This window comes from Cyclopterus lumpus, chromosome 24 (assembly GCF_009769545.1).
Source record: "Cyclopterus lumpus isolate fCycLum1 chromosome 24, fCycLum1.pri, whole genome shotgun sequence".
NCBI lineage: Eukaryota > Metazoa > Chordata > Actinopteri > Perciformes > Cyclopteridae > Cyclopterus > Cyclopterus lumpus.
The window spans coordinates 6,779,496-6,806,147 of NC_046989.1; the positions used below are offsets into that span (position 1 = coordinate 6,779,496).

Sequence of the window (26,652 nt, forward strand, 5' to 3'; positions counted from 1 at the left end):
ACAAGAAGGGGAGGAGTCGACTCTTTTTCTTGAGGAAACTTCGATCCTTCGATGTGTGCAGCAAGATGCTGGAGATGTTCTACCAGTCTGTTGGACCAGTGCTCTGTACTTCTCCGTAGTATGCTGGGGGAGCAGCATTGGAGCCTGAGGTGAGGAAGGTCGGCTCCATCATTGGCTGCAAGCAGGACTATCCGGAACAGGTGGTGGAGAGGAGGACACTGAAGAAATAATTGTCCATATTGGATAACCCGGACCAGCCTCTCCACCACCTACTGCAGGTACAGCGGAGCACGTTCTCCAACAGACTGCTTCAGCTCCACTGTCACAAGGACAGATACAGGAGAACATTCCTGGTACAGGAGAACATTCCTAATACAGGCGAACATTCCAGATACAGGAGAGAACATTCCTGCCCACTGCAATAAAACTGTACAATAAATCACCTCTGGCCAGATCCTCCTCAAATTGAAAAATATCAATAACCCTTGCACCGCTTCACTTTATATATTTTATATACACTTGGATACATACACTTTGCATTTTAATTTCCTTTATTATTTAAATTCTTAAGATTTCAAATCACATTAGGTATATATTTTGTTAATTTCTTTGCTGCGGGCAAAGAAAAAAAAAAACATTTTCTCCACATACTGATTCTTTTATATGTGCACCATAATATCATACAGAGGCTTGCGTTTCAATTGCGGCACCGTGGCGTCACAAGCAGGGTAACCGACAGGAAGTAACATCAACAGCTTCTCATTGGCCGGACGTTTGAGGAGGAGCCGCAGTTGGGGGCCACAGTTTAGGGGCGTCGATGTGACGGTGACGAGACCCACGTTCTGATTAGAATATGCACAGAGAGAACAGATGTTCATTTATCGGTAACCATGCATGCATCTTCAAGAGGATCCATACTAGTTCCATATACTTGTTTGAATGGCATTTTTGACAAAGACACAATAGGAATTGGCTGATTTATATTTCAAAGGGTGATGTTTTTTTCCTTACCTGTAAAGCAGCCAACAGGATGCCGCACGATATGGAGACACTGATTTCATTGTAGTAATGTGTCAATTTCTTGCCATTTGGTAGGATCCCGTGGATCTGTTTGAAGACGAGGATTAGATACGGCGCAACATCCAAGTACTCCTTGATCCAGTTTGTCCTGCATGAGGAAGGAAGATGTGTGTCATTTTGTTATTATTGTATGTTCGGTTTGTGTTCCACACCATGTGATCATGGCCGTATAACAAATAAGAAAATTATAGCGTATATTGGTTCCATGATGACTGATAACCATTCTGTAAGTCAGGCTAAGATTTAGGATAAGGGGATGGGGATTGAATTCTATCAGCGCAGTATGGTTACAGTTCTAGTACAAATATATTAATATAAATGTGTCATTGTGGAGTAAGTAGTTCTCACCTAAATTTGGTCAAATCCTCGACCCACTTGACCCCCATCCTCTGAAGGTAGTTGACCTCCTCTTCTTTTTCCACGATCTGTCTGATCTGGTGCTTTGTCTCTGGGTCTGACACCACCACAAAAGTCCAGGGCTCTGTGTGGGCTCCACTAGGGGCCGTACCTGTCCCAAAAAAGGAGGTTTTTTAATATTTTTTTTGGGGGGGTTCATTGTGGATTTTTAGATCTGCACGTGCCTGCAGTGAGGATGGCGTTGTTGATGACTTCTCGTGGGACCAGCTCTGGACTGATGAATCGGACAGTCCTCCGCTGGTTCATCAGAGTGTAAAAATCCTTGGATCTCTCCAGCATCGTCTCCTCCGGGTAACCTGATGCGGAGTAGGGCACCTGTGGATGGTCTTCCTCCTCATTGTCCACCAGATCATCGTCCTCTGAAAGAATGAGAGGCACAAACGCAGGAACATTGAGCAGCTTTGCTAATGGAATTCCTTGTTAGATGCCAATAAGGGCATTGGTCTAATCAATACTCTTGGAAAGTTCAAGTCATCTTTAAAACTAATTTAATAATTCATCAGAAACCATTTTTTATTCATATGACGAACACGTGAGCATAATGTTGATAATGTCCACTCGGGAAAATAGTCAAATATGTTGCCTTAGTAAAAGTAGCAATACAGCTTAGGAATACGATTCTCAATTAATACTCCTCCATCAAAAATAATTAAAATACCAAAAGTAAAACTTGTCATTATGCAGAATAACCCACTTTAGACTACTTTAATTATAGTATTGGATTATAATTATTGGATATATAATCACTTTCATGTTACGAGCTTAGTTAGCGAATTTCCGAGAGGAATAAAGTTTAAGGTTTAATATATTAATTTACATATCAATTGAATTCATCAAATAGTGGATGTAGTGGAGTAAAAAGCCCAAAAGATAGCCCAAACAGTGCACTTACTGTATTTACTGTCCACCGCTCATGTCTCATAAGTTACAAGGTAAAACATTTCATAAAATGTGAACATTTTGTGTTCAATACATTCATGTTGTGCAGTCTTTTATAAATTGTACGGTTTTAAATTGAAATGTAGAAAGGTCACTCTCTCTATTATCTCCATAAAGGCTGCATGCCATTATTGATTAGAGCATTGTGATTAAGTCAAAACAGCATACATTTAGCCCACTTTTTAATAAAGGGTTTTCACATTGTTCAATATGTATATATTGTGTTGACAGATATTGACTGTGGCCTACTTAGACTTATAAAAGTGTGTTTATTCTCTTACCGTCCTCATTTCCTTTGTCTTCTGTATCGTCCTGGAGGTCCTGGTCCACCCACGGTCTAGAGTCCGCTTTGGGTGCCCCCGCAGTCTCTCCAGAGGAGGTCGGGGAAGTGGTCTCTGTCTCCCGTGACCTCACCAGCATGAAGCCGATCACGAGGCACAGCACCACCGCCAGGAAAGGCGTGAGCACCGACAGAAGAGCCATGACCGAATGCGAACCCGATCTTCAGAACCCCTTATTAATGTTTCCTCTTATATGTTTTGTTCAATAGTTTTTTATGATGAGTCAGAGCAGGAAAGGCCCCTTTAACTAGAAGCTCTGCTCAACTGTGACGGGCTACCGCTCTTAGAAAAACCACCACCTCTTCCTGTGTCTAAAGTTCACATTTAGATTACTGAATACTGTGTATACCTCTGAAAGGGAGCCATGTGCCATTTATAATTATTGTAAAAAATTGTATTATTTAATGTGTCGGGTTGCGCTGGCAGCCGACCCAGCAGGGCGATTAAAAAATATAATAGCTGGCTGATAATGGATGCATGGGGTAGTATTATACTGCAGAAAGTTTAGATCCTCCACAAAAACGAAAATAGTGAAATGTAGGCTTCTCTAAAAGGGACAATTTATGTCCTAACAACATGCCTCTCTGGAAATATTGTTCAGAATGTCATTAGATTGATCTGGATGTTCACAGAAAATGCCTTTGACAATCTTTAACAATCTATACACTTAAACACAGGTGATGCATATGCAGAAATTGAATAGACAAGGAAGACAATCCAAAAGGTATATGCATGTCTTTCATTATTATAGTAAGAAAACCAATCACCAAAGACCGTTATCTTATCATAAAAGGTTATCTGACTCACTTTACCCTCTGGTGTCAGCAGCCAGTACTGCAGCCAACCCGACTCATGCAATGGGGTGCAAATGTATGAAGGACACACACTATAGATTGAGCCAAATGATAACAATATAACATATACGTTGAAGGGAAATATAACCAGTCTTTATGTCTAATACATACTGTATCCATATGATCAGATTATGCTGATGATTTCCATACAGTAGGCATGTGGTAAATCCAGCAGGTGTCGCAAAGAACTCAAAAGGAATTTGGCCAGTGCACTAAAAAAAGCCCACCTTAAGAAATGATTTTGTATCACTTTAAAACATTTTGTTTCTACTTTCTGAAACAAGCTTCGTAAACTGCTGATGTCATCTTTCAAAGTATAATGTCAAATGTCCCCCCTCCCCCCCGTTTAAATCATTGCAGAACAATGGAAATATAGCGTTAGAGTGATGGCCATGTCTTGACTTGTTTTGCAATTAGGCTGCTGGTCCCTTGACCAAACATAGTGCTGGAAACTCGTAGTTTCACGCCACGCGTGGGTTCGAATCCCGCCGACAACGCCAATTATGTTGTGGCAAATGAAGATGGAGAGACAAGGAGTCAGATTTCTGGCATCCAGCGGGGGGGGGGTCGTTTATTGCTCGCTCAATAACACACTTATTCTTACAACAAATGCAACATTCCCTCCAGAGCAGACTCCAAAGGTCTGGATTATATTCCTCCCTTCACGTCACGTTTCCACCAATCAGATTTGAGCAAGTCCACCTGGTTCTCGCCCAGGTCCAGTTGGTTTATTGGCACATCATGTTGGTACAATCGATCTGGCTGACAACCATTTACATTCTAGCTATTATTTTACCGTCTGTGTGCAAATCTCATAAAGTCTAGTTACAAGTTTTCTTTAAAAAAAAAAAAAAGGTGTTGAAATTAAATCAAACTTATTTTTTAACGCGAGACAAGCGCCTCATTTCTTGCAGCGGACGCTCCGCCTTCTCAGCTGTCTCCGGCGCTGCGCTTTAAATAGCGGCTGTTTAAAAGCGACCCACCATTCTCCCGTCTGCTGCGCAGCTCTCAGTCTCCTCCTCGGCACAGCGGTACCCACTCATTCACACATTACTCCAAGAAGAAAGCCCAAACAATCCCGCAATGTCGGTCGCCAGCACTGAGCCCAGCGCCCCGCTGCCGTCCGCCGGCAGCCGCGTCTTCTTCCAAGGTGCGCCCGTAGTTGGCTGCGTGGGGACCGGCCCCATCTCCACCGGCGACGACCCGGTGCAGAGGAAACAGGGCAAAGTGACCGTCAAGTACGATAGGAAGGAGCTGCGGAAAAGACTGGTCCTGGAGGAGTGGATCATCGAGCAGCTCAGCGAGCTGTATGACTGCGAGGTGAGTGGAGCGCACATCTTTAATACATCACATGCGGGCGCACTGGTCACGTCTATCGGGAGACATGTGGATGGAACCACACACACACACACACAGACACACACACACACACACACACACACACACACACACACACACACACACACACACACACACACACACAGGGATACCGGTCCTATACCCGATTCGTCAAGGTGATTGGGGTTTATGGCTTAAACCCCAACATTATATCAAATGCAAACACACTCACTATAATTAATTTGTGAACACCCGCTCTGCTTGGCCGAGTTTACGCGTGCTGTATACATTGAGTCACATTATCATATGGATCAGTTATGCATGCTCATCTGGGATTTTTCGATGCTCCGCTCTTTGCAAAGGACCCCCTCCACCCCCATATTTTACAGCGAACCCTACCACCCTCCATTAAACGGTCTGTGTCTTTGGGTTTATTGATGTCTCTTTGTCCTCTGCAACACTGATACCTGGCGGCTCATGGCCGAGGCGAGAAGAGAGCCGCCTGGTTTAATAACGTCGCTCTTAACACATTGCATTCATTCACACGCCTCGTATCGTCTCTGTCGTTGAGGGAGACATGTGATGGCTGGTTGAACTCGATCGAGAATGGGGAGAGAGAGAGAGAGAGAGAGAGAGAGAGAGAGAGAAACCGCACGGTTGCGCCTTTTACGCACCACGAATTTTGGGTTGCGTCCATATTCCAAATGATGTGTTCAAGGTGTATATTGAGAAACGTCACTTCTAAATCGGGCAGTCCTCTAGAGCAAGAGGCATGTTACGAGGCCATAGCAGCTGGTTCGGGTTCCCTGTTTGTGCGAAGCGACGCCGGAATCCTGACCTTTTCAACCCATTTCACCTTTCGAGGGACAATCTGTCGACAGATGATATACCGACAGCCCCATTATTCTGTGCTCTCTTTAACATTTAAAAAGGGGGAGGGGGGGGGGGGGGCAACGAGGGATCCTAGGTGACGTGTAAGTGCATGAGTGCTCACCCTACAGTATGCTGGCAGGGGGAAGAGAGAGAGAGAAGGAGGGGAAAGAAGGGCAGTGGGTTAAGGATGTGCTGATGCTGTGACTCTCCTCACCAGCCAATCACCTCCTCTGGCTCTGACCCCCTTCCTCGCAACAGAGGGTCTGCACACGAGCACACACACACACACACACCGCAGGCATACAGTTGGTCTGTCGCCTCAGACTCAGCCAATCAGAGAAGAAACCAGGCTGTGTGAGCGTGCATCCACACGTGCCTGCACACATGAAAATGCCAGATGACACCACACATTTAAAATATGAAGCAGAAGGCGCATGTGGTTATTCGTTTATGCGACACATCTCCGACTATTACTACGTTTGATTGCAGTGCGCATGTGCATAAACCTGCACAAATCACAGCAGGGCACTGTGAACACCAAAGCATGATCGTCTGTCACAGTAGTTGCTGACAATGCAAATCATCTCCCAATAGCGAAGGCAAATAGGCTGCCTGCGGCTGTGCAAAGACATTACGACTTCCCGCAGCTCCAAACTGATTCCATCCACCGAAACATCACTAAAGACTTCATCTTTTTGTAGCCATCTATAAGCCGAAGCTGCTCTGTTTTTCTTCTTTTACTGCCGCATATCTTGTTTGCAGGCTTCCTCGTCTCTTCATAGCCCTGCTGGGGGTTCTCACTTAAGTTGCAAAGAGCTGAGTGAGGACTGGTTTACATTTCAATGCTCTTGGCTTCGTGTCAGTCTTCCGTCAGCAGGTGCGCTTGATCTACAAGTTGTACGATGCTTCCCCGGTTGGATCGACTATTTGAGGCTTTCCGATGAGGGATGGAGTGCGCCCGGCACAGCGTGCAGCTCAGTCGAGCTTTCTCTTCCAATGGCTGCTAGCCTGTGTCATGTTTAATGCAAAATGCATTAGAGCTCAATAGCCAAAACCACTGCAACAAGTCAGCGCTGCAGTCAGTCTCTGCTGGGATTTATGGATGGAAATCAATCTTTTACTTCACTATTGTAGCATTACTGTTGAAAAAGACTCCTCTCTTTGTCTACACATCTCCCATTTCCCCCAGACATCCAACCACATTTCAGCATAGATATTCCCAGCAGCATGACACCTCCTCAAGTTCTCCTCATGTCTTTCACACAGCAAATGGGATAATATCACCTGATAATCCCCTGGCTCTCTGGTATTATTGCCGTTCTGATATCACGTTGGCTGCTGCAATAAGCACAGTGCTGACTGGTGGGACAAAGACGTGGAAGCTGGCCGCGTTTCAGAGGACGGAAGGGAATGAAACCAGTGCATCAGTATTTTTGACATGTTGTCACCATGGTGTGTTAAGGCTCGCGTCCATCCGTCCGTCCATGAATAGATTCATGACGCCCGCTGTTTGAGCAGCTGGACTTCTGCTCTACTCGTGATGTTTGGTCACGTGTCAGTAAACAGGAAGTCACACTTGCTTCACGCCTCCATTTGCATCGAAATTAGACGTGGGTGTGTATTTTGTTTGTGTTGACCGTGTGTGTGTGTGTGTGTGTGTATGTGTGTGTGATAGAGATGGGGAGACTGCAGGTTTGGAGTATCAGTTTCATGAGAAAACCTGAGAGGAGAGAGCATCACACAGTGTGTGTTTGTGTGTGTGTGTGTGTGTGTGTGTGTGTGTGCCCACAACGCTTACATTAAATGGTCAGATCCCTATAAAAATAAAAAGTCAGCATTATTAAATGAGTAAAAATCTATATAATAAATACAGCAAGGCCTAACAATAAGCAAATGTGCCCGTACTCTATCAAGATCACGTAAAACAAAGTAGGTCCCTATAAATAGATCCTACAAGCCCCAAGACGTAATTGCAGATATATTAAGCAGGTTGCATCAGCAGAAAATAAAAGTTAATAATAATAATAATACATTTAGGCGTACCATGCAGCATCACTAATCAACAGAGTATAGTTTCTTTGTTCGATTCATCCGATGACCTAAGTGCAGAGCCAGAGCCAACCCCCGGTTTCCAGGCGTCATAAAGGTGGTATCCAGCTTCACATTGAAACCTCTGCAAGAAAGACAGTTTCACAAAATGTCAAACTATTTCTTCAACCTTGAAATATGGCTAAGAGTGACATTTATCTAACAAATTCATTATGTCCTCTTTCTGAAATATTTCTTTCCGACTTTGGTTCTAATTTGCCTTGAGCCTTGGTCTCTCTCTGCTCCTGCTCCTCCTCCTCCTCCTCCTCCTCCTCCTCCTCCGGGCGATAGGATAACAGAAGGTGAGTTCCGTCAGAGATGGATCCCCTCTGCTCTCCTGGGATTTGTTGCCTCGGTTCATTTTGCCGTTCAAAGGACAGAGAGGAATGAGGAGAGAAAAGGTTCAGACCCGAGTGCAGCTCTTAACACAGCCTCTTCCTCTCTCCTTCTCATGTTCTGCTCTGTTGTTCTCTCTACAGTCTGTACTTCTCCTCACTGGTTATTTTCTTTTTATACAAAAATTATAATTCAGAGAAATTAGCAGTTTGACTCCTGTCCATCATTGATGAAAAACAGCAGTGAATCGATATATATGTATCTCCATAAGGACCCATTATTTTTAGTAATTTGTACTAGAATGTAAGAAAAAAGAGCAACATATAGATCTTCTGAAGCTTAAGGGAGGGGGGAGGGGTCATCTAATTGTCCAACCATCAGTCCAAAATGATCACTCAAAAAAAAGGAAAGCAGCATAACCTTCATGCTGGAGCCCGAGAATGTCGGGCATTTCTATTTAAAATCATAATCAATTTCAAACGAATTGTTTCAGCTCAGGCTGCACGGTGGCAATTGCCCATAGGTGTGAATGTGAGAGTGAATGGTTGTATGTCCCTACATGTGCCCTCGATGGACTGGCGGCCTGTCCAGGGTGTCCCCTGCCTTCGCCCTATGTCAGCTGGGATAGGCTCCAGCGCCCCCGCGACCCTAATGAGGATAAGCGGTATTGAAAATGGATGGATGGATGGATGGATGGATGTTTCAGCTCAAATCTTGAGTGATTCAAGCTTTCAGCCCTTGTTCTGTGAAGCGCGTGTTGATGAGAATCTGGCCTCGTCCGGCGGCCCGCCGTGAGCAACCAGACTAAACCGTATTGGAGGGCCGATTAATGCCGAGGTCAAGTCTTGTTGATTAAAAGGCAGATTGGTCACCATGGTGATGTCCGTCGAAGAGCACCTCAACACAATCAATGGAGGCTGTTGAGAAAAAACCCTCAGTGTGTGTGTGTGTGTGTGTGTGTGTGTGTGTGTGTGTGTGTAGTACAGAGCGGTACATCTGACTCTGCAGTTTTACAGTTGTGCTGTTGGGGTGCATGCTGCAGAATGAGGGACTCTGAAATGCCCTACTTCTTCATGGCCCCAAGCTTATTCATGTGTATGAGCACAGAAACTGCTGACGTACAGCACTCTGCCCCACATGCTTTGTGTGTGTGTGTGTGTGTGTGTGTGTGTGTCTATGGGTTGTTTATCCAAAAATGTTTTGGGTTGTTGATGTTCAGCTGCTCTTTGGCAGATACGGCGTGGCGATCGGTCAAGGGTACTTGGGCACGAGCCCTTGTATCCAATTGTAACACGCACACGCACACACACACGCACACGCACACAAATCGGTCAATGTGCATATTTGGACCAAATGGAGCAAGAGGAACGAAGAGATGGAGCATCTTCTCCTGGGTAAGTCTTCTGCTCTCTTTCTCTCTGGTATCATCACCTCGATATGGGGGGTTGGTTAGTTTCCACACTGTGTGGTGTAGGAGGGCAGTCTCAAGGCGGCGCGCTTCTGTGTGCTCGATGTGGACAAAGGAATGTGCATTTGGTTGCCGACATCGAGGTTGAACCCCGCCCCCCTCCCGAAACATCTTCATCTCTATACGCTTGTATCATTATCCCCTCCTCCCCCACGTCTTTTCCTGTGACCTTGTCAATAACATTACACTTTACTCGCCTTTCACGTTCGTCTTGCTGGGAAGGAGGACGGCCGTGTATCATGTGAACCTCGTCGGGCAGCGCAGGAGGAGTGAACGGTGCAATTCAAGCCAAGTCATTAGCAGTGTTCAATAAACGCACACATATTGACACACAAAGGCATTGCGTTACCATTAAAGTTACTCTATTGTAGACATAGTGGTGTTGGAAAACACTACTTTATGATCTAGCCTACTGTTATGATGGTTTAACACGTTAAAATGTGCATCCATCACCTCTGATACTCGATGGATGTGATTTCATTCACTGACCAATTGAATACATCTCACTGGGCTGAGCTTGATTGCCTCATTATTTTTTGAAAATGGTGGCTCCCCGTTACTGTTAATCAGCCGTCAAAACTGTGAAGAAAGAAAAGGGAGCGAGGGGAATGAGCAATGAGAAGGTGTGGGAATTAAACAGGAAAAAAAGGGGGGAAGAAACATAAACGCATCCGCCGTTCATTTCATTACAGCCAGGCTCCACCCACTGGGAGAGTCAGTCAATTTGTTGTAATGGGTGACCCTGATGTGTTTATGGATCGGTGTCATTGTTGACTTGGCTGGGGGCCGACATTTTAAACTGCGCAGACCAAAATAGATGCTCGCTTTAGCGTCCGAGCACGTTGTTGACACATTTCACGTAGCACCTGCGAGCTTGACGCATCGGCTGCTAAACAAATCAGACGGGTTGACAAGACGACCTTTTAGGAAGCAGATCGCCACCGGCTGAAGTAAGAAACAGCAGAGAGGCGTCAAATATCTATCACAAAGGTTACAATGTGTTTGTTTCTCCCCCACCCCCCTTTTCTTTTCTTTTTAAACATGCTTCATGCTGTTATCCCCCTCTTTCGTTTCATCTTCCGACCCACCGGGACACCCACCCACCCACCTGTTTTCCCATCTCCTCCTCCTCCTCCTCCTCCTCCTCCTCCTCCTCCTCCTCCTCCTCCTCCTCCCAGTGATTCTCCCTTGAGCGTTTTGTTCTGCTGTCCTCCTGGTGGCTTTCACATACATGTGGATTAGCCATTTTATGTCTGTAGTCCACACCATTAATCACATATGCCTTCCGAGTGCACGGAAAGGTTTAATTGCTACTTCGAGAGTGTGATAACCTCCCAACAGAATAGAGAGCACTGAACATTATGATAAAATGTTGAAATGAGCAAGTTTTTTTTTTTTTTTGTTCTTGCCGTCAGCCCACACCTTTCTTGTTACATTTCCTCGCCGTCCTTCTTGGTTTCCCACTCTATTAACCCTGTACGCTGTGTGTCTAGACTGGGATACTCCAACGCTGTGGAAGTGGTTTGAGATGTTTCTACTAACCCCTGGGGGCCACATCTGTCTGCCAGCTGCATAGAAGAGAAAATACAGACGGATAGGGTGTAAAATAAAGTGATTTGGAAAGAGCAAAATGTCTGCAGGTTATTAACTTGGATCCCAAGACATCGTGGGACGGCAATAAAAATGATCTTAAAAGTTGGCAGGTGTAATTAGCAATCATCGTCAAGGGGCACAGAGACCGTGAAAAGGTAAGGAGATGTTGAATAGTCACACTCGCACACTGACTTTCTTGTCTTTCCATGACATCCCCCTCCCATCCCGAGACGATCCAGTTAAAATCACTGGTTTCATTGTCGGCAGGCCCGACACAATTTATAGACTGGCATGTGCACAAACACTGACTCACTCTCTGTGGTTGGCACGGCAAAAAAATACAACAACACTGCCGTCATTCACACGTGTCGGGGGGGGGGGGGGGGGGGGGGATTATTTTTTTGACTGTTAAAGTCAGCGCGGGGGCGTGGGCGTTTACACTTTGCATGTGCTGAATGACTGCGCACATTCGGCATCGGTGGTAATGATCCACTCAGCGAGGAAGAACTCTTACCGACTACATGTTCACAAAGTCAGTTCAAGTTGGTTTTTTCCCTTCTATGTCCCCTGCTGCCACTGTGTGTCCTCACCACAAAAGGGCTTTCTAATTGCCTCTGAATTTGAATGAATCCATTAATTGGACCGTCTGACAGTGTATGACCCCTGGTGCTATTGGAGCTTTAAGTCCAAAGCTTGGTTGGAAGCTTTTGCCCGGCACCGAGAAGAAAAAGGTCCAAATTGGTCACGCCTGTCAAGGCATTAGCCTCGGGGAGGAGCCGTGTGCCCGGTAAACACGGTAAAAATTAAATCACAAAACACACACACACACACACACACACGACGGATGCTGGCGGTTTCCTGGTTAAATGCCCAACAATACTTTGACGATAGGAGGGTGAGGGTATTTGAGGGATTTTGACCTTGTGCAGCAGCAGCAGTATAACACAGCGCGTGTGTGCGTCAGCAGCTGCCGCACAAAGAATTGTTAAAGGGTGCATGTGGGTGCCGATATGGAGGCCTCAAATCTCCCGTTTATGCATTTCAAGCTGCTTCGGAGGCTTTTGGGAGAGTCCTGTGTTTAGCATGGCGTCTTTCCAGCGATAAAGTACAACGACATTCACTGCGTTCGGCATCGATTAACGTTCCTCCTGGAAGGCCTGCGCGGCGACAAAAGTGACAGATATAGTTGTGGAGCAAATGGAAGAGCGAGAGAGGGATGAGCTTCTCACCTCTGCACGGCATGAAGTGGGTGTGGATGTCGGAAAGGTGTGTGTGTGGAGGGGGTGAAGCATCCCACAAGCACTTATGTATATGTCTATATAGTAATCTATAGTGGGACGACCTTTGACCCCTTGCGGTCCTGGCTTTATACAGCTGAGTTTGTGGCTCTCTCCCCAGAAAGTTGTTGGGGGTGCAATATGAAGACATGGCTGGATACCAACATTGACACTTACATCACGATTAGCTTCCCAAATTCAGCATGCAGAATCATTGTTACTTTCCACTGGGATTCTCCTTTAAAGGATTAATTCCTCCCTCCCAACCCTCTTTTTTTCTGCCCGTTCCCCTCTCTGATATACAATGTCCTCTAGAAGACAGCTGAATCAGCGTGAGAAAGAGCTTTTTGCTGCAGCAGCTGACTTTCTCCAGTGAAGTCACATCATCCGTGCTTCATGGTTTCAGCAAATCGCATCGCCGGAGGGGGAGGAGGGAGAAAGGGAGAGAAGGCCGCACAGTGGAAACACGTCTTTCAACCATTGCTCATTCTGTCGTTACTGTTCCAAGAAGGGGTTTCACAATATACTTTATAGTATATACTTTAATACATTCTTTGTTTTCCTATACTTTGTACGACATGGGAAACTTTGTCCTTTTGTATACCTTGATTTTCTAGAGCGCTAAGTTGTTTTTTTCCCACTTGTCCCATCCATCACCCTCCATCCTCCGACATGCAGTAGTCTCTCTCGCTCTCTCCTTAAGCCCACACGGGCTCCTCAGATGAACTCATCCCTTTGATGTGACACGGGGACCAAAAAGCTGAGCTGTGAGCTTTTGCTGTGTTGCGCAATCCTCCTTTGCCTCATCATCACAGTGACCAACTTGTCTGTGCGCTGCCCATCTACCCGCATCCGGATTTCTCTTCTTAAGTTTTCTAATTACGACTCTCCTACATGGCCGTCTCCATTTCTTTTCACTTCCCTTTTTGCGGACTTGCATCCCATCTCTGCATAGTCTCTAACAAACATGCCTGATAAAACATATCTATTTTTTTCTCTATAATGTTTATCGCTCACATGCATACAGAGCGGTGATTAAAGATGCCGTGGGTGTTATTATTTGATTTGAAACCTTTTTGTGTGTGTGCGTGTGTGTGTGTGTGTTATGTCAGCCACATTCTGAGTGTATTACCGAGACACTCAGTTTTGATGTACCATTACTGGCAGAGACGGAACGTTCCTGTGCTCTTTGCACCGTTGGAACATAACCACGCTGTCTCTGTCTGACTTTCTCTCTCTCACACAAACACACACACACAAACACACACACACACACTCACACACACACACACACACACACTGAAAATGCCCTGAGAGAAAATGACAACCGATAGACAGCCGTGTCGACTCCTAATCCTCCGTTTTCAGCATCGGTAGCTGCCATGATTGTCCTCCTCGCTACAGTAGCACCTCACTCCGCCACTGCCGGGGCCGCATTGGGTGCTAAAGTGTAGTAATAATAATACATAATAATAGATGGTATAATCTCTCTCTTTATGATAGTCACTTTCAACCTAAAAGCAAAACGTGTCATTTCATGCAAGGAGACGTAGCGGACCTAGCACCCCCACTAGCAAGCTAATCCACTGCGCAATATAAATATATTGTTGATATTTTTATATCAGACGAAATACCGCCTTTTATTTGGGCTATTATATTATCATAATATCGCATACGTTTCTTTTCCTGGTTGTAGAGGCTGCATTACAGTAAAGTTATGTAATCTTCTGTAGTTACTAGACAGTCGGCTGTTCTATAATTTGCTTTGATGATTAGCCTTTTTATCAAAAATGTCATTGTGTGAATATTTTGTAAAAAGCGCAAATGGTCAAATCTACAATCCCAATATTGAGATATTAGATTGTCTCCACATCGCTCATCCCTAGTATATGCTGTATTTTTAAGGAGGTTGGTTTTCCTCATAACTGATTTTACATTTTTGCATCAATTCAAGTCCAAAAGTCTATAAATAGAGGTGGAAAAATAACGTTTTTTTTCCCTTTGCCGTAGAGCTGTGCTACTCTTTCAGGGACAGTTGTGTTGTGTTTCTTCTTTGGGGAATTCCTTGAGGAGGTGAAACTAAAGTTCTCCTGTGGTATTTCAGTCCGGCCATTATCTAATAATTATTGGTAGATTGTGGACCTCTGTGCATGCACAAAAAAATTATATTGCACCTACCTCACGTAATTATCTTTCTATATTAACGGCCTTAAGCAATTATCTATCCAGGAAGTATTTGCCACTGTCCAATGCAGCTGGTAGGTGTAGTTCATGTGAGAAGGCTGTGAATAGATCATGAATCGCTTTGTGAATAGTTAGCTCATGAATCATGAATCACACAGTGAAGTGATTCTCTGTCACAGGGAGTTTGACTCTTTGTTCAATGAGAGTGTTTGAAGGGAGTCTGAATAGTTTGTGGTGAGTCACGGGGTCGGGTCGCTTGCATTAATAAAAGTAGATTCACCTCATCGCACACGAATCAGACTGAAAAACGCTGCCGGCTGCTGAGCTGTCGGTGAAAACAAGTCTGACAAACGTGCACGCACACACACACACACACACACGCACACACACACACACACACACACTCAAAACAAACACACCGGCGGGCCTGTCGAGCTCTTTTGCTCACTGGCTCTCACACAAAATGGACTCAAAGTTGGGTTCATTGCAACTCACACTTTGTTCCTTGTTTTTTTTCTTTGCGCGCACACACACACACACACACACACTACATCTACACATTAGATACACATACTGCCCCTTTTCGTGTTTTCATCACTATGTATTTCTTCGAACACACACACACACACACACATAATCCCTGTGCCCAATTTCTCACCATCACATTGTAAACTATACACAACGTTGCCAGTGCCCTCTTTTGGCACGTAATACAGAGATCACTCTTTTCTACTGATATTAAGCGTATACTATTCACAGAGAGCTAGCAATTTATTTTTAATTTTGTGACTTCACTCACAACCCGTCCCCAATTTTTTTTTCCATGCATTTGTATACATTTCTTTGTGATTCTCCACGGTTTAAAAAAAAAATGTTGTTGCGAATATCCTTAACACCACACTCGCACGCCTTCATCACTTTTTCTAAAGGATAATTCATTCGTTGTTCGTCGTGCGAATGTCCAACAAACTAAAAATGCAGGGAGAATTTAAATGTAGTTTGCAACTGACAACCTCCTCAACTTCATGTCTGCACACGGTGCAGGAATACCAAGCTGCATCTGCCATAAAATATCAATTGTTTTAGGATGAGGTTTCTGCATGAGCTTTATGTGCCTTTATCGTACAAAAATAACCGCAACATTAGATATTGTTTGTTGCTATGTTTAAATATTCCTGTGTGTGTGTCATGCCTGTCCCTTTATGCCTCCAGGCATTGTGCGCTGTCATTTTCTCACCCTTCCACTGCTGGCAAGATGGAAAATGATTTTCCCCGGGGGCACTGGGTGTGACCTCAACTATTTCAGACTCTCAATCACCAGCAGGACAGCGACGACTTCCATCTTTATTTGGCATTTATTTGGCATGTTAAGTGTGCCAGTGATTCCAGTCGTGTCATTGCATGTGCGTAAACACATTTAGGTACTTTCTCACACATCGACTCCACAATGACCAAGCCCTGTGGTGAGAGTTTCTCCGATGGACGGTAGCACGTCGTTGGCGATTGCCTGCAGTCATGCCACACACGCGCACACACACACACACACACACACACACACACACACAGGCCATTGCCCGTGGTCATCAGCCAATCACAGTGACAGAAGGTGACAGACTGCCTGCTGACAAGTGGAACACACACACACGCACTTTTCTTTTTTTTCTTTGTGGCATTCATAACCGAGGCCGTGATCTCGGTGCCCTGCTCACATTTTAGAACCGGCAGGTGTAGCTGCTGTTGGGTGTAAACAACCTGACCTTTTGAAGAAGGAGCAGCCATCTATGATTTCTACTTGAAATTCTAGTGGCTCTCTGATGGGTTTCATTAGGAATGAAACTCACTCATCTTCGTCCGTCAGTGGTTTTAAGGCCTATATTGAGAACGATGTTTGCTTTGCATTTTGGAGTTTCTCTAATGAGCCACCCAAATGGTTTTCTCCAGCCATACTGACTCAATCACTAAGCTGTTCGTGCGTCAAAAATGATTTTTCAAATGCAGAAAACAGGTCTTTCTTCCAAAATTGCACATTTCTATGGCATGATCATTTTATATGATATTAACTTAATCTTACATTTTTAAGTGGCAATGGATTTGGGCTTTGTATGACAGTGTAGAGGAGAGAGAAAAAGGCAAAACCTTATTTTGATACTTTTAAATAACATAATCCATCCATTTAATCTCTCTTCTGAGTTTGCAATAACTCCCCTGATGTGTTCACATTTGCATATAACCTCAGTTTCACAGCACTTCTGTACTAATAGACGACAGGCTTTGGTGTGTTCTGCCACATTCCCTCATTTCTCCGCCTTCCTTTACTGCTTCCTTAACGAGGGGGAGATTTCAGAGCGAGACCCTCTCGCTGAGACGCGGGGTGGTTCAGAGGAAGAGGTCAAAGGGCACGCTCGTCTGTAGAGAGGCTGAGACGCTTAAAATGCATGTTGTGTAAATGCCTCTTAACGGCTCAGAAGCGAGGATGAAGGTGAGGTAGCCTTCTGTGCAAGTGTATGTATGAGTGTGTGTGTGTGTGTGTGTGTGCGTGTGACCAAATGCAAATGAGATATGTGCAAACAAGGTTTGAGTTTACTGAGTGGATTTTTTTTGAGACTATATACACATATATGTTTATTGCTTCTGTACAACACTGTTGTTTCATAATCATCCTTACAGTTAAGTTTAAAAACTCCAGTTGTAATAGTTCATTCATTTGTAGTTGTGCTGTCAAACAAAGAGCACATAAAGTACGACACTTACCACTTGTTTAGCATTTGGTATTGTAATTTCAAAAAGGTATAATTGTGAGATGATTTTATTCTATTCTCTGTGCACAAAATTCCCACCAACGCAAAAAGTGAAATCACAGCGACTGAGCAAAAATAAAATCGTCCTTCCATCCTCTCTGTTCCTGTCTGAATACCAGTGCACGCTCCAGGCGAAAGCATAAAGGAGTCCTCAGAGAGAGCGCGCGCGCGCGCGCACGCACGCACGCACGCACACACGCACGCACGCACACACACACACACACACACACACACACACACACACACACACACACACACACACACACACACACACACACACACACACAGTGTTGTGTTCTGTGCAAAGGGAACCAGGGATAATCCACAATGCACCAAAGAAGGTATTACACTATTGCTTGCTTCCCAACGAAGGTGTTCAATTTAAAATAGGAATTGAGAAACGTTGAAACCAAACCTTAATATATGATGGGCTTATCATAGGGCAGTTATTTACCTTTGACCGGTGTGAATGTATTTGTTGGAAACAGGTGACCGTGGTTTTATTAGGAAAACATTGGAATTGAGAGCCAAACGACCTGAGAGAGATGAAGGCCACAAAAAGATGAAGAGTTGGGTGGTCATTCTCAGTGGGATTATCACAAAAAGCCAACATGATACTTCATGATATTTATCTGAACCCGACTGCACTGATGGAAGATGATGAGAGTTAGTCAAGAGGACATCGCACTGGGATGCCGTCGAAGGAGACGCTGAATATCCAGGGAGACGAGAAGGTCCATTTTGGACAATCCTATGAAAGACACCTGAATGTGTTCAGTACCAACAACACATTGTTCGTGATATTGGTTATGACAAACCATTAGGTATGGTTCCGTTTCTGCAACTTAAACCCTTGGTTAAGGTTGGGGAAAGATCGTTGTTGCGATTAATAAAAAGATAAATACTCGAATGGCGGCCCATTGGATACACGCCCATTAACCCTCACCTCCCACAATGCAGGGTACACTACTTCCTGGATTGACAACGAACGTTGACGTACACTCTGGAGGTGCGAAATCATCTAATTTTGCTGCAGTCGTGCAGTAACGTTGTCCCTGGGCCGTTGGTGAAGGCCACCACTTGGACAAAGACGCTGCATTTGCAGATGGTTTCTTTGGCTTCAATTCCCAGAAGGGAGACTTTTGAAGATAAATCAAGTGGTAGCTGGGAGAAAAGGTTTGCTCCTCCCTGTGTGCCTCTTTAAGCACAAGCCTGGTGGTGAAATAAAATGAACCAGAAGAGCAGCAGGACCTTTTGAAGTGGTGTTGTGCTGAATACAGCCTCTAACCACCGAGCCACTAAACGGCCATGCCCCGGCAGCACAATTATATTTCCATATGACGTCTGCTCCTAGGAGGCAAATATGTGTTGGAGCTTGCAGTGCGGAGGTGAAATGAAGTAACTAGGAATGAGGTAGGAAGGTGTAATTGGGGTTTGGTTTTGGTCTTGGGTTATTTTCTAAAAACAGAAAGAAAAAAAAAACCATGACGAGTGCATTACATCAGTGTTTTATGAATATCATTCCCGACACAAAAGATTCTTTAGTTTTCCGTTCATAATTTCCTGTTCGCCTCCCCTCTCTTGTTGGTTGAAATGTGTTTCAGTGGCTCTCTAACCCAGAGTGTGTTTGTGTTTCAGGAGGAAGAGATGCCAGAAGTAGAGATCGACATCGATGACCTGTTGGAGGTCAACAGTGACGATGAAAGAGCCAGCAAACTACAGGTATACCCCTGAGCCTGTGTGTGTCTGCCTTTGTTCTACCTACACACCGTCTGAGTGCACCTTAAAAGAGAACGTTGGCCTTTTTCAGCCTCGTCCGTTTGTTGTCGAAGTGAAAAATGGGGTCAACCGCTTTTGAAATCGGTCCAGTATTGAGGGATTACGCTGCAGCCGCTAGCAACGCATCCACTAAACACAAATACAATGTTTTTCTTTACCTTTAACTTGATCTGTTTGTTTGTGTCTCGTTCAGAGAAGTCTTGCCTCCACAGTCAAATTCAGACGTTGAAAATGGATTAGATTAAATTAGACTATACGCTTTCTGTTCTCCAACACAACAAACTCAAGTGTCCCGCGTCACTGCAAACTGTCACTCACGTGTCCATCGTTGTCTTCCCCGCAACACATCACATGACACCTTAACGAAGCGAAAAGGAATATACAAATGCTTTATTTCTCCGTAGGGTCCTTAATAATGTTGTCAGGCCATTATAATAACAACAACCTGAGCCTGTCAGTGACAACAACAAGCCCTTTAAAGGACTTTAATTGGCGGTGAGGAGTTGTCCCAGTGATTACATTATCGCCCGTTTAGCGGTTGCCGTCTGCAATGTTCTCCCTCTATGCCGAGCCAATTTAAACAAATTGTTTTTAAAAAATGGGAAAATAGGGTCCAGGTTGAAAAATACCAAGATGCCCTTCAATAGCTCGACAGCATGTTTTCCAGATAAAATAAAAGCAAAAATCCTGCTTTGAGAATTGAGAAATCTGCATCGCTGAACCTTTTTCTACTGTATGCCGTATTTCCCCTTTTTATGATTGTTAACGGTGGTGCATTCAAAGACACTCTTGTTGTTTGATTATAGCAGACTGATAGCTGACATGCTCACTAACATATAATTAAAAAATTTTCTTTGTGAATACATGAACAATACATCTGACTCAGTTCTTCCATTTCTGATTTTTCACACAGGAATCATTAATAGACTGCTACAAACCAACAGAGGTGAGTATGTTTAGTGTGTCTGTCATGCAATAAAACGCTCAACATCATCGACCCAGCAGCTTGTGTGTGTAGATAGATATTATTGATGCTCACGTGTCCAAGCATTGTGCCCCACAGGTGCATGCGTGGTTAATTAATGTCTGACACTTACACACATTCATTTTCTGTTGCCAATGCCATCCTGACCTAAATACGACAAAAGGGGTTTAAAGGACTAAAAGTCACACACACGCATACACACACAAAAGGTCCTGTTTGACACTTAGCAAAATAATACACACAACATTTGTATATACAGTATGTGTAGAGATGTTAAGCGTTTGGGTTTGGTTGAGGTGGGTTTAAGCAATGTTGGTGATTACAGGTAGCGCAGACCAATCACATTACCTCTACATACGACTCATCTGTCATCTGCGAGTGTGCGTGCGTGCGCGTGTGTGTGCGTGTGGCATTAGGTCAGACTGTGACAACCACTCCAAGGTCATTGGTATCCAAAGTGTTCAGCCAGGTTGACAGCCGCTGATACGTGTCACACACACACACACACACACACACACACACACACACACACACACACACACAGACACACACAGAAATACTTTGTCATCCCTTGAGCACGGAGTAGCACAGATGCCATTTTGAACACAATCTCACAGAGGAGGCATCAGTTGGGGAATAACAGTGAGAGACAGAAGCGATGGAGATAAATGTGACGAAGGCACGGCGTGATGGAGGGAGGATAAAAGGACGAACGAGAGCACTGTTAGGAAAGAAAGGTACACTGGAGAAAATAACGGGAGATGAAGTGGGGGATAGAAGCTATTACAAAGACAAGGGAACAGAGGGATGCAGAGGAACATATGAAAAGACAGCCTGAGGCAGAAAGACAGACAAGAGTGTCGGGGAGGGAGGAGGAGGAGAGGCACAGAGGGCATGGGGAGGCATCAGTAACTGGGTCATGAGCAGAGTCACCCCTGACATGATAAGAGGGATGATATTCCAACATATATCTTCACCGCAGTTACACCATTGTGGACCTCTATACGACCTCCAGCTTAAAACCAAGATGTGGCTTCTCTTGGTCCTGCTTACCTCACTGACGTAGTTTCTTAATAATCAGCATTTTCTTATTGTCCTTTAAAAAGGGCCAATGCCACCAGAATTCAAGTTTGTTGCTGTGATTTTATTTTTCTCTAAATAAAATTGCAATAGACCGACATTTTGGGAAATACACCAATTCTCTTTCTTGCTAAATTCGAGGCAAAAAAAGCCAGGATGAATGTTTCCCCGTTTTTTTTTTTTTTTTTTAATGCTAAGCTAAGCTAACTGTCTGCCAGTTGTAGATTTAGAATTAGCGTAGAGACAAGAGAGGGGCCTCAATCTTTTTTGTCTCACTCTCAGCAAGATGGCCAAGAAGTGTATTCCCAACAACTATTCTTAAAAAGCGAACCCAACCACTTATGTTCTCAACAGTTATGTATGACCTGACTTTTGCCGATCACGTTACAATCAAACCATCACCAAAAAAAAAAGCAGGACACTTTTTGCAGGTTTATTCTGCAAAATCAAATAGAAGCTGAAGATTGGATTGAAGGAATCTAAAAGATTCAAATTCTGATCTCCTTTACTGGAGGCATTCAGTAATAGGATTTAACTTGCAGAAAGAAATATTGTGTGTGTTTGCTTGTGTGTCTGTGTCTGTGTGTGCAACTGTCTTAACTATTCTGTCTCTCTTCCTTGCAGATCTTTGTCCGTGATCTGCTGGGCAGGATAAGGGGAATGAGAAAACTCAGCGCGCCAACTAAGAAGGGCCTATAATGGCTGTGATGTCAGCCATCAATCAGCCATCATCTACGTCATCTCAGCTACACCTACTTAACCCATCCAACATGGACTGTCATCGCACAGAGTAGCTTATTTAAACAGCATTAGTAACCATTTCGCAACCTGCAAACAGGCACCATAAACTCCAAGCATATAGCACTAGTCATTCATTTCCCAATCACGTAGAATAACCAGGTGTATTTATTATATTTGACTGTTTAAAAATTACAGGAGGAATACCACCTAATTCCATATTTCAGAGCCATGTTACAAGCTGAAGCTGTAATCCAAACAGCCATAATGACGAACACACCAACAAGAAGGGAGGTAGTAATAAAATGTTTGTACTGCAGTCAGTGTGAAATTAGCTGTGGCACTATGTAAACACAGTGCTACATGATTTTGTCTTTTTTTTTTTTTTACTGGAGGTGTTTTGCTGTTAGTTCTTTAAAAAAAAAAAAAAAGTACTGTACGTTGCCATTTATTGTTCCCGTGATTGAAATGTGGTCTTCAACAGTAATTGTCCTACTTTAAAGTCCCCCTGCTTACCCTTACTCCGCCAGTGCTTGCAAATATAAGAGAGCCCTGTAGTTTTATTTGAAGCACAAGGCGTTAATACATCAATTTTGCCCTTTTGTGATGTGTAAACTATGGAAAGAGTGCAGACATTTTAGCACGTGAGGCTAAAATAGTGTGAATAGTTGAGCTTTTTACCCACTGTTCTAGTATACTTTTCACCACAGCAAGGCATGATGGGTGTTGCGGTTATCTGCGTGAGACTACAAAACCTGTATGATTGGCAGCCTTTCACTTATGTTATGCGGTGTTGTCCGTTGTTCTCCCTCATCAGAATACATATTGTTTAGGTTTAAGCACAAGGCCAATACATTGTAGTTGCTTGGCACACGCTGGTCCACTTAACTCTGCTTGCCTTCGAAGGACGTTCAGGATCAGTTCCCTTTCTTCTCAGCACTGAACCTCAACGACTGACCACCTTAAAAAAGGCAGACCGTGACACTTAAAACCGGTCAGGTTCTGGAAGGTGTGCCAAAGCTGGGAGTATTCCATCTTAAATGTCATACATCACGGCAGCATTAGTGCGACACGGCATTTGTTTGTCAAATTTGGAAGAAAACAACTTTGAACGGGCGCAGAATTTTAAGATGTTTGAAACCTTTCCAGGTTGCAGATAATATGTTGTTGTTGCATAAGCCTGGGTTTAAGAGGGGGATTTAGTTGATTATTGTTGTCTTTGTGCACCAACACGCTCTGGTACAGTCATGACTCTGCTATGGGGTTGTGCCCAGTTTCACTTCCAAGCAGTCAATCGTGTACCGAGTGGAACGGAGCAGACTTAAATCTGCTATATGATATACCCTCAGCAGGGCTTGTTTCATTTTAGCAGAACACTTGAAAAGCAGCCATCTTGCATGCCAACAACAGAGAGAAAAGAACACTGATAAAGAGTATAGATATTATAAACTTATAATCAAGCAAAAAAAAAACAACTTTTTGGACTTAGCCACCATGTCTGACTTTGTAGAACCTTTTTTTTGTGGTTGAAAACAACGTGACGGTCACGTTGGAGAGAATCCAGGAAATTTTTTTAAATGGTGCTGTTTTTGATGTTCTTCCCAGGTTTTTGTTTGTATAAAACATATTGTCGCTGTTAAATTGATGCCAGAGAAATGTGTCTGACGAACCGCGTCCGTCTTTATTGACGGGCGGCATACGATCTTAGGTGACGTCCTCTTTGCATTTCCTTTCTTCGGTCTGGACTGGGCACACAAAGAGGTGGATTGGGTTGAAAAAGATCACGCGTTTTCTGGATCAGTGGAAAAGTTGAAGAGGAAGCCATTATAGGCAAATGAGATGCATCCAGGGCTCACAAGGTAATTCGTAGGATTTTCTCTGTCAAGAAACTGTTCACGGGCAATAGGCTGATATATTTTATAATTTATGGGATGTGGAGAGTATTTTGAAAGTGTCCATACTAGAGAGCTTTACGTTTGCATGTATTTTTAAAGTCGCATGTTGAGGGTGAACATTTTGTTGGCCCAAAGCTTTTTATTTCACAAAATAAAACACTTTCCTTTTTATACCTTTTATTATTATAATTATTAAGACTAAAATATTCAGTTTTTGCAGCTACAGTTTAGTTTTTTCTGTACATCCACAATAAGCGTTCTTGTTTTTAAAATGTAATGTGGTGTGTGGTTTGTTTTTGCGGATAATAAAAATGCAGAAAGACTCTGTACTGTTTAAACAGATGCTCTCCCGGTGTGATTCCATTGTGTCTACTGGGTAAAGAATGTGTGACTTTGTGCTTTATTTAATGCTTTAACGTTTGACACCAATCTCATGCTCGTCCGGTAAATCCACAGATTTTCAGCCATCAGTAAGTTGGCGTAGCATAATGACTGGAAACAGCTAGCCAGGCTCAGGTAACACAATCTTACTAATTAACGCAATACATTTTGTTTAATTTGTACAAAAACTAAAGTCTATAAATGACAAGTTTCCGTTTCCAGTCTTAGTGCTAAGCAGCTGCTGTGTGCGGTCCTTGGCATATGTGCTTTTGTGTGTCTGTTTCTGCACAAGGGGCACATTAGAGCGGCGTGGTTGCCAAATGTGTTCCTTCTGAGTGCCACACAATGTGGCAGTAGTTTAGTAGGACAACCCTGTCTGATTCTGTAAAGAGCTCATCAGGGTATCACATTATTGCTCAATGAGCACATGAGTAGCCTTTCTCTGCAGCATGTCTAGCCCCATATGGACCTGCCTACTGTACACTGTTGCTAGGTAGAAAGCATCCATTGAGCTGAAATTGAAGAGGGTGCTAAGAAAGAAAGACAGAAAAAAGGATCCCAATAAAGCTTTAAGTTGCATGATCACCGAAATGTAAAGCTCATATATGGTCATGTGGAGGAATATAGGCCAGTTTAGAGGAGAGAGAGTAAGAGAGAGACACACACACACACACGCACACTTGGTGAATGCGCCTCAGCTTTTATTCCCTCAGAGAACGTGAATGTCTTCTGATTCACTGACACACACATTCCCAAACAGCCTCGTGGATTTCAAAGCAGAAATGCACACACGAACTGCGTGTCGGCAGGAACAGAACGGTGACGCTTGGCCAGCGCAACAAGGCTGCGTGTGCCTTTAAATTCCATGACCCACTTTTCACAGCTGGGGCTGGCTGGCAGCGCTCGTGCACACCGCCTTGAATAATTGGTACTGCAAGGTGAATGTGAGGAGAATAGTTAAGGACGGGAGCATTCTGCCCCCCCCCCCCCCCCCCCCGACAGCCAGTGTTGCCAGTCAGCTGGCTGCACACCAGCAGATCTCACACCAGCGCAGTCCTCGAGCCGTTTCAGATTATTAAAACTGATGTGAATGGAGACAGTTGTTTGTCAGAGGAAGGGGCATTGAATGGATATATGAAATGTGATTGGAAAGAGTGAGGAAGTGAAATGTACATGTGCCGTTATTTGTTTACACTGTAGAAGCCAGAGCACATTTTCAAGGAATACAATAGAAAACAAACCTCACATCACTTAATGTGAAATAGCCAAGCAAGCCCCACTGTAAATGTAGTGCCTTCCCATCCCCCTCCCCATTGTCATTCTCTCTCTTGATCCTATATATTCCTCTCCACCCCCCTGACTCTTTTTCCCCTTGTGGATTCAATGATCCATCATGCCAATACTTCAGAGAGAGATAGAGGAGGGGGCAAATTGAGAATAGAAAGAAGACAGGCAGACACTGAATATGACCAGGGTGGTAAAGGGAGAGATGAGCGATAGGCTCGACACCAGCAGTCTCCAACCCACCCCCTCCAGTTCCCTTCTGCTGGAAGATGGATCCCGTCTTGTCTCCACCGCTGTGGAACCCAACTGCAGCATCAGACAAATGAGTCCGCTCATTCATTCACATGACAGGCAATTCAGCCACACAGCATCACTCCTTACCCAGATAAAGAGGAAGAGAAGTGGGGGCAAAACCCCTTCCATTTCCTAGACCTGCTCCATCCCCATTGTAACCTGCTAGAGATCTAGGACACACAAACGTTACTAGAAACAAAGTGCACAGCAAAGTGGGCCAAACGAGGTTACAACAAATTGAGTAATTTCCAGCAAGATTGTGCGTCTGACATCCATCTACTGAATATTTAATTCTACTTCAACTTTAAGTACAACCAAATCCCTGGGAACAATCTCCTTTCTCAACTCTATAAATACTATATAACACACACACACACACACACACGCGTTCCACTTGCACAGCTTGCATATGTGTATGTGGTAAAACCTGCAGTGCATCTTGTGGGAAATCGCTTTAATTTTAATACGCTGAGCCCAATACATTTTCCAGCACCCCAGACACAAATGTTACAACTCTTGCTCTTCAAGCGTAAAAAGCTGTAGGTGCACATGGTCACACAGACTTTGTTGCCGATGTTGACCATTTTAACCACTACTACTACTACTACTACTACTACTGCTACTACTACT

At 44.0% G+C, this 26,652-nt stretch overlaps 2 protein-coding genes across 2 annotated transcripts; one reads left to right on the top strand and one right to left on the bottom strand.

The window, feature by feature from the left end:
- Window positions 1-508: 508 nt before the first annotated feature.
- iyd (iodotyrosine deiodinase) lies at window positions 509-3,042 on the bottom strand. Its single transcript, XM_034527273.1, has 5 exons — window positions 2,718-3,042; window positions 1,662-1,856; window positions 1,429-1,588; window positions 1,012-1,168; window positions 509-842 (listed from the first exon to the last, which is right to left on the bottom strand). Exons 1-5 carry the CDS (start codon window positions 2,917-2,919, stop codon window positions 660-662), a joined length of 897 nt encoding a protein of 298 aa, XP_034383164.1. The 5' UTR covers window positions 2,920-3,042; the 3' UTR covers window positions 509-659.
- A 1,513-nt stretch (window positions 3,043-4,555) lies between these two features.
- Window positions 4,556-23,640, top strand: ppp1r14c (protein phosphatase 1, regulatory (inhibitor) subunit 14C). The gene is made up of 4 exons (XM_034527274.1): window positions 4,556-4,951; window positions 19,225-19,308; window positions 20,279-20,311; window positions 22,055-23,640. The coding sequence occupies exons 1-4, from the start codon at window positions 4,715-4,717 to the stop codon at window positions 22,127-22,129; spliced, it is 429 nt and encodes a 142-aa protein (XP_034383165.1). The 5' UTR covers window positions 4,556-4,714; the 3' UTR covers window positions 22,130-23,640.
- The last annotated feature ends 3,012 nt before the right edge of the window (window positions 23,641-26,652 follow it).

Bases quoted from the DNA above. Each gene is read 5' to 3' on its own strand.
- iyd (XM_034527273.1), bottom strand. From the start codon at position 2,919: ATGGCTCTTCTGTCGGTGCTCACGCCTTTCCTGGCGGTGGTGCTGTGC. The intron at 1,857-2,717 runs GTAAGAGAATAA...TCATTCTTTCAG, and splicing joins AGACAAAGGAAATGAGGACG to AGGACGATGATCTGGTGGAC. The intron at 843-1,011 runs GTAAGGAAAAAA...TATTCTAATCAG, and splicing joins TCCTGTTGGCTGCTTTACAG to AACGTGGGTCTCGTCACCGT.
- ppp1r14c (XM_034527274.1), top strand. From the start codon at position 4,715: ATGTCGGTCGCCAGCACTGAGCCCAGCGCCCCGCTGCCGTCCGCCGGC. The intron at 4,952-19,224 runs GTGAGTGGAGCG...TTTGTGTTTCAG, and splicing joins GCGAGCTGTATGACTGCGAG to GAGGAAGAGATGCCAGAAGT. The intron at 20,312-22,054 runs GTGAGTATGTTT...TCTTCCTTGCAG, and splicing joins ACTGCTACAAACCAACAGAG to ATCTTTGTCCGTGATCTGCT.